General features: G+C 42.5%; 1 protein-coding gene across 8 annotated transcripts in view; it reads right to left on the bottom strand.

Moving 5' to 3' along the window:
* Positions 1-12,122, bottom strand: part of ptprfa (protein tyrosine phosphatase receptor type Fa) — a 317,924-nt gene that overhangs the window by 138,549 nt on the left and 167,253 nt on the right. For 5 of the 8 annotated variants that reach the window (XM_064935762.1, XM_064935763.1, XM_064935768.1 and 2 more), the window contains 7 exons: positions 11,129-11,398; positions 7,793-7,938; positions 7,314-7,555; positions 6,852-7,045; positions 6,005-6,138; positions 5,488-5,632; positions 593-898 (listed from right to left, as the gene is read on the bottom strand). In XM_064935762.1, the coding sequence (XP_064791834.1) occupies positions 593-898; positions 5,488-5,632; positions 6,005-6,138; positions 6,852-7,045; positions 7,314-7,555; positions 7,793-7,938; positions 11,129-11,398 (1,437 nt within the window). The remainder of the gene's footprint in view (positions 1-592; positions 899-5,487; positions 5,633-6,004; positions 6,139-6,851; positions 7,046-7,313; positions 7,556-7,792; positions 7,939-11,128; positions 11,399-12,122) is intronic. The other 3 variants (XM_064935766.1, XM_064935767.1, XM_064935770.1) reach the window with 1 other exon arrangement.

Below are 12,122 nucleotides of genomic sequence, written 5' to 3'. Positions count from 1 at the left end.
AGCGGCAGTAGTAGTAGTAGTAGTAGTAGTAGTAGTAGTAGTAGTAGTAGTGGTAACAGTAGTAGTAGTAGTGTTAACAGTAGAAGTAACAGCAGTAATAACAGTAGCGGCAGTAGTAGTAGTGGTAACAGTAGTAGTAGCAGTAGTGGTAACAGTAGTAATAACAGTAATGGCAGTAGTTGTAACAGTAGTAATAACAGTAGAAGTAGCAGTAGTAGTAGAAGTATCAGTAGTAGTAACAGTAGTAGTAACAGTAGCAGTAACAGTCGTAATAACAGTAGAAGTAGCAGTAGTAGTAGAAGTATCAGTAGTAGTAACAGTAGTAGTAACAGTAGCAGTAACAGTCGTAGTAACAGTAGTGGCAGTATTAGTAGTAGTAGCAGTAGTAATAACAGTAGCAGGGCTGGTTTAGTGCTAGGAAAGTAGTCTCCAGCCTGACCACAGCAGAGCGGAGCAGAGAGGCCAACCAGAGGCAGAGACAGGCCAGGGGACAGCAGTAGCAGTAGTAGAGACCCAGGACCAAGCTGAGTTAGTGCCAGAAGTGCTTCCCTAGGGAAGGAAGCCCCAGTCTGGGGCCCAACAATGGACCTACCATCCTCCTTGGTCCTGATCCTGACCGCAGGGCTCTCTGGGCCTGGGCCTACGTCCGTGTGAGCCCTGACCCACACCTGGTACTCTGTCCACTTCTCCAGGCCCTCCAGGATATAACTAGAAACATCTGCCCTGATGCCCGACACCTTGTGGCGCTCCAGGTCCTCACCGGTGGCGGCCTGGTAGGCCAGAGAGTAGCGGACGATGTCCCCATGGCGGCTGGCTGCAGGGGGTGCCACCCAACTCACCTTGATGCTGGTGGAGCTGAGGCTCAGAATGTGCACCTCCTGGGGCGGGGCTGAGGGGGCTGGAGGAAAGGGGGGGGACACATGGAGGTGGTTGGGGGGTCAAGCAGGAGAGATGGGAGAGGGAATACCACCCTATTCCCTCTATAGCGCACTACTTTTGACAGTGCACTACTGTATAGGGAATAGGGTGCCATTTGGGATGAACTACAGGCCTTCTGGACTGGGAGGAAGAGCTCCATATACTGTAGTCTGTAACTCCTTACCAATGTGCTTTAGAGTAATCATGTGCAAGGCAGTCTGAAATTTGTTTCTAAATGAGCTATTGTAGGTGTGTAGTTTCTACATGAGCTATAGTAGGTGTGTAGTTTCTAAATGAGATATAGTAGGTGTGTAGTTTCTAAATGAGCTATAGTAGGTGTGTAGTTTCTAAATGAGCTATAGTAGGTGTGTAGTTTCTAAATGAGATATAGTAGGTGTGTAGTTTCTACATGAGCTATAGTAGGTGTGTAGTTTCTACATGAGCTATAGTAGGTGTGTAGTTTCTAAATGAGATATAGTAGGTGTGTAGTTTCTAAATGAGCTATAGTAGGTGTGTAGTTTCTAAATGAGCTATAGTAGGTGTGTAGTTTCTAAATGAGATATAGTAGGTGTGTAGTTTCTACATGAGCTATAGTAGGTGTGTAGTTTCTAAATGAGCTATAGTAGGTGTGTAGTTTCTAAATGAGCTATAGTAGGTGTGTAGTTTCTAAATGAGCTATAGTAGGTGTATAGGGGTTGTGCTTCTACTAAAGATCTTTATTTTATTTTATAGTCTCTCACAATTCTCCACAGTGCAGAAGAAAAATTAAATATTTCAAATGCAAAACAGGACACAATAAAAATGAAAAACAACTAAATGCATAAACAACACACAATATGAGCAAAATACATGTTCCAGAATATCACAACCCAGTATGAACAAGGGGAAGGTAGTGGGTGGGTGAGGGATACTGAGGCACCACTGTGTAGAAAATAACCTTTAACATGCCTGCTTGTGATTTGGCAGCCAGAGCAGTGAGGAAGCAGGACACAATATGCCTTCAATATATGTCATGTTTGGTTGGTTGGTGTTAAAAGGCTCATCCTTGACAGGCCATTCCTTCCTTTAGAATACAGACACCCAAGTGATTAACAGAGTTCAAATACAGATAAGACAGAAAAAACAGAGCATGTGTCTTAAACGACACCCTATTCCATATGGGCCCTGGGCAAAAGAAGTGCACTATGTAGGGAATAGGGTGCCATTTGGGAAGAAACAGAGTAATTCCCTGCTGTTCAGCTGAACCTTTATGTGTATATTCATGAGGGAGTAGATGAGAGTTAGAGAGTCTATGTATGAGGGAAACAGATTGAACAGATATGTTTCAAACAGGTACGGAGTTGTAAGAAACACAAAAAGATAGAGAAGCAGAGAGATATATAGCTATAAAAGAATGCAAATAACAGATAAAGGGCCAGACAGATCATATGACATGGTGAATGGGGGAGTGAGAATATTGAGGACAGATATAGTGATAGAATTGTGAAAGTGATTTGGAGAAGCAAGGGGAATAGAGCAGAAAGCGTGAAAGAGCAGCCCTGCTGGACTCTTTGCCGTGGCAGCACCTTTCTTGAAATGGCGACTCAGTGGCTCTGTGTGTCAGTGAGCAGGCAGATAAGAGACTGACTTCAGAGAGAGGGAGCGAGAGAAAGAGAGGCCTCATTTTAGGGTCCTCTGTTCCTATGGGAACCAAAGCCCTGTATAGTGTTTGGGTCTGTGTCCTAAATTGCACCCTGTTTAGTAGACTAATTTTGACCAGGGTCCATTGAAGTAGTGCACTAAATAGGGTGTCATTTGGGACACATTATGGCTCTCCCCTTTCCACACAGGAAGGCTTTCACAGCTGACAAGTAAAACAAATGGCTAAGAATAAGCTCTGATTCCTTTGGCAAACCTGTCATAAATATTTCAGCTTCCAACCTCTAGATCTCCTGGAGAGACCATGCTCAGTGCTGTGAGGGGAGCAGAGAGGAGGCTGAGGTAGTGACAATAGCAGAGGTGTGGCGGAGGGGTCTGGTTATGTGCTAAAAACTCGATTAAGGGGGAGCTGTTCAGCGTTATTAGCGTCAGTTAGGTGACAGTGATTGTGTTGGTGGATGCCGAGGCCATACATAAACGTATAGTACAGTACGGTGCCATGTTTCATTATAAACTATAATAACAAATGATGGTGACATTTATGATGCCGCTGTGCCTTCTGTGCAGCAGTCTGTTTTAGGTTGCTGGGTTCTGCATCACAATGGAAATGAGCATGTTTTGTATCTATGTACTCAGTGGAATGTGACGCACTGGATTTATCATACTATTTGTCAAAATGTGCAATGGCCGATGGGCTGTGGTTTGTTATCGACTGACTACAAATAGGGACAAGGAATGTTCCTCACATTCCTCACATTGTTGCCTCACACTGCAGAAAGTATTCATACACCTTGACTTATTCCACATTGTGTTGTGTTACAGCCTGAATTCAAAATAGATTACATGTATTTTTCCCCTCATTCGTCTATACACAATACCCCATAATAACAAAAATAACACATTTATTGAAAATGAAATACATACATATCTCATTTACATAAGTATTTACACCCCTGAGTCAATACATGTTAGAATCACCTTTGGTAGCGTCTTTCTGAGCCTCTAAGAGCTTTGCACACCTGGATTGTACAATATTTGGATGTTGATCATTGGTAGACAGCCATTATCAAGAGTTGCCATAGATTTTCAAGCCAATTGAAGTCAGAACTGTAACTAGGCCACTCATGAACATTCAATGGCGTCTTGATAAGCAACTCCAGTGTATATTTGGCCTTGTGTTTCAGTTTATTGTTCTGCTGAGAGGTGAATTTGTCTCCCAGTGTTTGTTGGAAAGCAGACTGAACCAGGTGTTCCTCAAGGATTTTGCATGTGCTTAGCTATATTCTGTTTCTTTTTATCCTAAAATACTCCTTAGTCCTTGCCGATGACAAGCATATCCATAACATGATGCAGCCACCATCATGCTTGAAAATATGAAGAGTGGTACTAAGTGATGTGTTGTGTTGGATTTGCCCCAAACATAACGCTTTGGATTCAGAAAATAAAATACATTTCTTTGCCACATTTTTTAAGTTTTACTTTCATGCCTTATTGCAAACAAGATGCATGTTTTGGAATATTTGTATTCTGTACAATATTCCTTCTTTTCACTCTATTTAGGTTAGTATTGTGGAGTAACTACAATGTTTTTGATCCATCCTCAGTTTTCTTCTATCACAGCCATTAAACCCTTTAACTGTTTTAAAGTCACTCTTTACCTCATCAAGGTTTCCTACCTATCCGGCAAATGAGTTAGGAAGGACACCTGTGTCTTTGTATTGACTGGGTGTTTTGATACACAATCCAAAGTGTAATTAATAAATTCACCATGCTCGAAGGGATATTCAATGTCTGCTTTTCAAAATTAATTTTTACCCATCCTACAAGAGGTGCCCTTTTTTGCGAGACATTGGAAAACCTCCCTGATCTTTGTGGTTGAATCTGTGTTTGAAATTCACTGCTTCACTGAGGGACCTTACAGATTTTTGCATGTGTGGGTTACAGATATGAGGTTGTCATTAAAAAATCATGTTAACACTATTATTGCACACAGTGAGCCCATGCAACTTATTATGTGACTTGTTAAGCACATTTTTACTCCTTAACTTATTTGCCATAACAAAGGGAAATACTTATTGACTCAAGACTTTTCAGCTTTTCATTTTTGATCAATTAGTTAACATTTCTACAAACATAATTCCACTTTGACATTATGGGGTATTGTGTGTAGGCCAGTGACACAAAAGTTCAATTTAATACATTTTAAATTCAGTCTGTAAAAGTGGTAAAAAAGGAAAATTGCACAACATGGAGTCAGCTAGGATGAATGCTGTGCAAGAATGAACTACCTGACTGGCTCACTTTCCCATTGAAAGTGAGCCAGATTCTTCTCCAATCAGCAGAACATAAAATAATAAAGATATTTTAAGACATGATATTTAGTGTTGAGTGTATACACTTTACACACTAATGCGAAATTCCTGTTCTTCGAAAACTTCTCACAAAAACAAGCGTATCTCTGTGAAATGTCCACAAACCACTGAGCGCATTATTTTCAAATTGTTCCTTTAAGATCAGGTGGGTTAGAGGTGCAGGCTTTAAAAGATGACCAGACTTCTTCCTGTGGTATGTGGGTAAAAGAGTCAGTGCTTTATCTGGTAAGTGCCAAAAGAGGAGGACATTTTCACAGATTCTTACTGCTCTGGCCTCAATTCACAAGCTATGTAGAAGTCAAAGACCCATACTTTAGCATGCTTTCAAAATAAAGAAAAACACAATAACTCAACTAACAACTGACCGCAAAATATGACCTACCTTTATGACCTACCTTTCTCCCACCTGGACTCCGCAGAAGAAGAAAAGGCATTGGGGTGCTGGGCATTGGGGTGTGGACCAAAAACAGCCCCTATTGTCCAACAGTAAGTCCAGCTCCAAGTAAAGAGAGGTAAAGAACGGTAAGTTTGGGTCAGGGAGTTGGGGTACAGTACTTACTGGACTGGGCAGTCCTGGCCTCAATGGGTTGGGTATAGACGCCCAGGCCCATTTCAGAACGAGCAGCCAGGGAGAACATGTAGAGGGTGTCTGGCTTCAGACCCTCCACAGCATAGGACCCCGCTGGAAGGAAGGTCACATGGAGCTGAGGGAGAAAATAGGCAGAAGAGACGTTAGTAAAAGTCTCGGAATCCAGGAGCCAAAAACAAATCTTGTGTGCACTAGCTAGCTACTAGCTAGCTACATGTTAATGCCTGTCACAAGAGAGAACTCAAAAAGCACAATGAGAAAAGTAGATATTGTAATCCCCAAAGTTAATATGTACCACGTTCACATAAAAAGGTACACATAGTTGGAAATACTTATTGGATCTGAGCTTGCATTTGCAACTCCTGAAAGACAACAGAGTAAAGGATAACAGAAACATCTATGATTTTCCGTTGTCCTTCGAGACAGATAATACAATTTGTCTACTCCATGAATATTGTTATCAGTTAGGATATTATCGGCCATTTACCTTGTTGCCAGAGTTGGCCTCCCAATACATCAGCTCATACTTGATGATCTGGTCCTGGACAGGCCACAGCCACGACAGCATGATGCGGGTGTCCAACTCTGCCTCGGCGTTGAAACTAGATGGCTGGGCTGGTACTACAGGCAGAGAGAAAAGCGAGATGAAACCCTGCTCTCAGAATACATAGGGGTTACATCCGTATTCTCCTAAAGCATGCGCTCCTCCCCATCCATTTGAAAGCATCGGAATATCGTACACCAGTTATTTTCTTCCCACAAAGGGAAGTGCACACTTTAGACAGACGGGTAAAGAACTGGGACAAAGTGTAGACATGCTGTGAGACACAGGTGCTGTGCTTTTACTCTGTTATGGAGCTGAGACAGCGGTTTCACAAATATCAGAAATATACAGAACACTTTCACAATGTACCTTTAAAATCTGGAGTAAGTCTACAGTACAGAGGAAGCCATTTCAGATGAGCGTGTCTGCACTACAAACTATTCTGGGGCACTTCATCACTTTATCACTTTTCTTCTCAGAGGTGTCAGAAGAGGAGGAAACTGTGGAGTAGACATGATCTACGTTGTACTTTGAGGACACAGTAGATAATGTCCTTGTGGATGTGGATATTCACTCAGTGAAAAGTGAAACCTCTATTAGGGAGACTTGGCCGACAGCTGAAACAGACCTAACACACAACGTGCACCCTGTTTTATACTTTTCAGTGTACACTCACCACCTAGGTAGTGTCCCTTCTTCATAAGTAACAGTGTCCACTCGGCTCTCCCCAACTACATAAGTTGTACATGCCACCACCTAGGTAGTGTACTACTTGAGAGTGTCCGCTCACCTCCCTGCTGGGTCTTGACCTGCAGTACATCAGAGGGAGGTCCGTCCCCTACAGAGGTGAACCCCAGCACCCTGAGGCTGTAGGTGATATCAGTGGTCAGCCCTGAGATGGTGGTCAGTCTGCTGTCGTCAGTGTTGTGTTTCTGCCACCCACTCAGTGGGGCTCTGAGGTCCGAGCTGTAGTACACCCGGTACCTGAGGAGAAGGTTAGAAAATCAATCCATCAACAAGGTTTAGAAAATGTACCTAAAAATATACACATATTTGGCAAAGCATCAGACGAAAAGACATGTTATATCAACCTAGGTGTATGAAATGTATACATGCTTTATGAAGCATATAGGACTTATAAAGGGTTTATGAAGCATATAGGACTTATAAAGGGTTTATGAAGGCTTCAATAATATTGCTCAGTGGGTTAGAGCCTGGTCAGGGGATATTATATATTATTATAATATCTTACCCTCTGATCTGTCCATTAGGCTCCTCAGGCGGCTCCCATTGGACCAGCATGGTGGAGGCGCTGAGCATGCGAGCCTGTACAGCTAGCGGTGGAGAGGATGGAGCCTGCTCACTGGTCCTGGTGTCCACGAGGCTGCTAGGAGGGCCACGCCCAATGTTGTTCAGCGCCATGACGCGGAACTCGTACTCGGAGTAGGGGCTGAGGCCACCAATGCTGTAGCGCGTGGTGGCTACCCCATCCACCTAAAATAGAATGATAATATGACATATGATAATTCAGCAGACTTTTATCCAAAGTGACTTACAGAAGTGTCAACATTGACCCTGACACATTTATTTAGTATTTGTGGCCTACGCAGGAAGAGAACCCACAACCATGTGGGAGTTGAAATCACAACCATGTGGTAATCTAACCCACAGCCTTGGTGTTGCTAGCCCCATACTCTAACCCACTGATCCACTGGAATCATTGGACCGTACCTCCTGGAAGCTGTTGTCAGAGACCTTGGCCCGGTACTGGATGACGTAGTAGGACACGGGCTCAGGGTTCCCAGAGTCCCAGGTCAGGGTGACGCTGGTGGCTGTGGTCTCCGTCACGATCAGGGAGGTGGGGGGCTTGGGCAAGGCTGTCAGACAGACCAGGGGGATGGAGAGTAATACACAGTTCATGGAAGATTACAACAGCAAATTATACATTTCTGTTTTAATGGACAATAAAGTATACTATTCTATTGCATTGTATTCTACTTTTCTATTCTATTTTATTCCATTCTATTCTACCATCCTTCGCCCAGTCCTGCTAACAGAATAATACAAATAAAGGCCTTAAATAGGTTGAAAGTGCTCTATCTCACTAATGCAGGCCCCAGAGCTGTGAGCAGCAACAAGAGTGAAAAGAGCGAGAAGGACAGCACTCACATCCTATCAGTCAATCACTATTCAGAAGCCTGTCTCTTTCAGTCCCTCACCTGTCACTGGAGGGGCCAAGCCAGCCATGTTCATTATCTCTCAAAGCAAAGTCTCTCACCCAGTGTGACACCCACTCTGCCTATTCACAGGCAAAACACCAACCATTCAGAACACACTCTCACTCTCTCGCTCGCTCTGAATAGAAAGCCTATTCTTTCCTTCTCTGCTATCTAGGGCAAAACTTTCTCCTTCAATTAACCTGAGAGTCTTGAATAGTGAGATGAATAGAGTAATGTGTATTTTCTATTTTCCTTTTATTTATATATTGATCCAAAAAAAAAATTCAGGGCTTGAGGCTTCCCTTTGGCAAAATAAAAAATGTGTTCAATGTGAGGTAAAGGAGTATCAATACAAAATTATAATATTAAGACTCTAAAGATACTGAAGAATAGTTGGTGTTAGTCTGATATAAATAACCCAAATAGAAAGTAGACTCAACCAGACTGACTCAATGTAAAAATGGAATGAAATTAATGGAAGTTATCTGGCTGGTTTTGTGCTAGGATTTCTTGTGGTGTTTTTCAATTATTTGACATTCTATGGAATTGCAAAGTGACAAATGACATAACATGTAAGAGTATAATATAATACTATTGTGTTCTACACTGGCATAGCGTTTAAGTTTGAAACACAAGATGTACATCCTCACGGTAATGGTAATGTACGCGCTCTCCCAGGTTTGACTATTTCCAGCGCAAATGGAAAGAGCATCATTGTAATACAATTTTGGCTGAAAATGGTTGCTAAATCACTTTTGTGTTGTATATGATAGTACCGCTGTCAGAGTCCAAATGGATCTGCTAAAGTAAGAGGCGTTGGAGTGTAAAACTGGGAGAACAGCTCGCCTTGCAGACGTCAGATGGGCATTAGCAACCGAGAGGTATTAGAGCAAGAGAACAACCTCATACAGCTGCAGCGCCTGACTCCCGACGCCTTTCTCCACATCTGCTATTACTGGCTCCATCTCAAATAGCACCCTATTCCCTATATAATGCACTACTTTCTGACCAGGGCCTATGGGGCTCTGATCCAAAGTAGTGCACTGTGTAAGGAATAGGGTGCCATTTTGGACAGAGGCATTATTATTTTTTTTGAACAATGTGAAACCTCTAAAATATTACTCTGAGTGCCGAGTGATGCTAAGATAGATGACGTTAGATGACGTTAGGGCCTTTTATGCAGAATGCTTATCATCAGTAGGAGTCTCTACAGAAGAGAGAGCCTCTACCAACCTTTGAATATATCCCACCATCTGGCAACACTGTGAGCTAATTTGGGGAGTTTTTGGATACGTGTTTATGTATTCCCCTTGCCGTATTATCTGCTTATTGATAGTCCTATTGTGTTTGTTTAGTACTGCCATATGACCCCACTCATTCTCAAAGTCAGCAGTGAAGAAGTAGACTTCGCTCTGTTCAAATCTCATCTTTCATACAACTAATTGAGATTCTCTCGAATAACTCTCGTGAATGAACGATTGATTAGACTAATAGGTATTGAAGCATCACAAATACTCACACGGATAGTATGTGTTGTTTTAGTGAGTGCACATAACAATTCCTAGGAGAATGAACTGACTTCATTTTCTCTCCATATTTCATGGCTGCTCAACTCACCTCAGAGAAAAGGAGAGATAATATGATAACGTATTTTGTTCTCAAGCATTTCACATGTAACTAACAAAGTCGTCTATTACCAATTATATTTGGAATCATTAGCCTATAGCTACAGTGCCTTGCGAAAGTATTCGGCCCCCTTGAATCTGTGGAAAGAACTGAAAACTGCTGTTCACAAATGCTCTCCATCCAACCTCACTGAGCATTGTAGATTTTCTTTATGTTTTGGATCATTGTCTTGTTTTGCAAGGAGGAATGGGAAAAAATTTCAGTCTCTCGATGTACAAAACTGATAGAGACATTTTACCCCAAGCGACTTACAGCTGTAATCGCAGCAAAATGGATATCTTTGGAGCTGCCACTTCCAAAGTATTAACTATAAGAGGGGCTGAATAATTTTGCACGTATGAGCCAAGGTCTTTTTTCAGTTTTTGATTTGTTAAAAAGTTTGAAATATCCAAGTAAATGTCCTTGTTCTTCACTTCATGATTGTGTCCCACTTGTTGTTGATTCTTCACGATCCTCAAAAAATACAGTTTTATATCTTTATGTGTTTTATATCTTTATGTGTGAAGCCTGAAATGTGGCAAAAGGTCGCAAAGTTCAAGGGGGCTGAATACTTTCGCAAGGCACTGTAAGCCCCTTATTTCAAAAATGTACATAATAGATACAGTGAGTAGGCCTATTTCCTGAAAGCACGATCACTTTGTAATGGGAAAGTAAACTCGAGATGCTTTGCTAGCTACAGTAGTTTGTCATCGTTGGTTTTTCCGGAAAGAAAAATCTCAGCCATGTTGAATTATTGATGAGAATATTAATGCATGCACTGTCATCTGGTGTCTGAGGGATTAGTCATTTAAATATGACCCCTTTACCAGACTCTCTCTGAGACGTCCAGACAGATGACTGGTGACGAGAAACAAAGACTTCTGTAGCAAAACTTAAAATACAATTTGAGCTATAGCTTACTAAGATTTGATAGTGCAGTCTAAGACATAGAGATACATACCGTACCTAAAATGTCTATCTTATATTCGTCTTCACTTTAAAATATCTCAGATGGATGTTGATCTGGATCTAGATCCATCTGTTAATTTTGGATGTTGACAGATTGATCTTAAATGAGGGCTACTTTTCTAGATATCCAACTTAGCTAACTCACTGCATCCCAGGCACAACAAACAGTCAAAATCCCAAACAACCTCTCTCACACTTTTCCCAACCCTCTCACCTTTGACAGTGATCTGCGCGGTGGTCTCGATCATACCGAGTGACGATATCGCCACACAGCTGTAGTTGGCAGACTGGAGGATGTTGGTGACCTCCAACACGTTCCTCCCAATGGGCATCTCTTCCTCCTTGGTCAGCTCTTCTACTCCCATCATCCACTTGACGTAGGGCATGGGCGCTCCCACTGCCACACACGTCAGGTTCACGCTGCCACCCGGCATCACCTCATGGTTGGTGGGCGGGATGGAGAACCGGGGTGGCACGCGGCGCACTGCAGGTGGAGAGCAGAGGAGGGTGAGTGGGCAAGGAACTGGAGGTGTGATGGGGGACAATGCATGGGCGGCTGAGATAGCCTGATAACTTGATAGTCAGGCCTGGCTGTCGCTGTATGCGGTTCTCTGGGACAATAGAGGCATAAGGCAACCCTGCTGTAGTTAGTTAGGGGGGGAAACTTCAGCCAAATCATGTACTACATATATCTATTACGCAACTGTGAAACAGGTCTTTCCTCCCCTTTCATGTTATATTTGGGGAAAAAAGGCTAAGGGCTAAAGCTGGATTTCTCACGAGTGCATTTGGATTTCCTGCTTTGATATGTGGGTTAAAACTCATCTGGAGATAGATACTGCTGCTGCTAGTCTAACGCTTCCCTGCCATATTCAGAGTTACCTAGCTAACTACCACTCGTTCTGTCTCTAAGTGCGAGTGAATAGAACAGGCTTCTCCATTGTTATCTCTCATACAGCATTAGAAATCCCCTTAAGTGTTGGGAAGTACAGCTCATTACATCTGACTTAATGCTGCAACGCTACTCTGTATGCATTAAACATACATAGCTCAATGGCATAGCAGATAAAGTGCTCACACACCCCTTGAAAGGGAAGGCTAAGAATGGTCACGAAATGTGACTTACAAAGTATCATTTAAGCGCAAATTGTGAATATTCCGGCTGTGAGGGGCTTAGATGGTGGCTTACGGTCTTTTCACCGGGTAGA

Source organism: Oncorhynchus masou, chromosome 24, assembly GCF_036934945.1.
Source record: "Oncorhynchus masou masou isolate Uvic2021 chromosome 24, UVic_Omas_1.1, whole genome shotgun sequence".
Taxonomy (NCBI): Eukaryota; Metazoa; Chordata; class Actinopteri; order Salmoniformes; family Salmonidae; genus Oncorhynchus; species Oncorhynchus masou.
The sequence above is the reverse complement of the archived record's forward strand: the minus strand, read 5'-3'. Positions and strand labels throughout refer to the sequence as shown.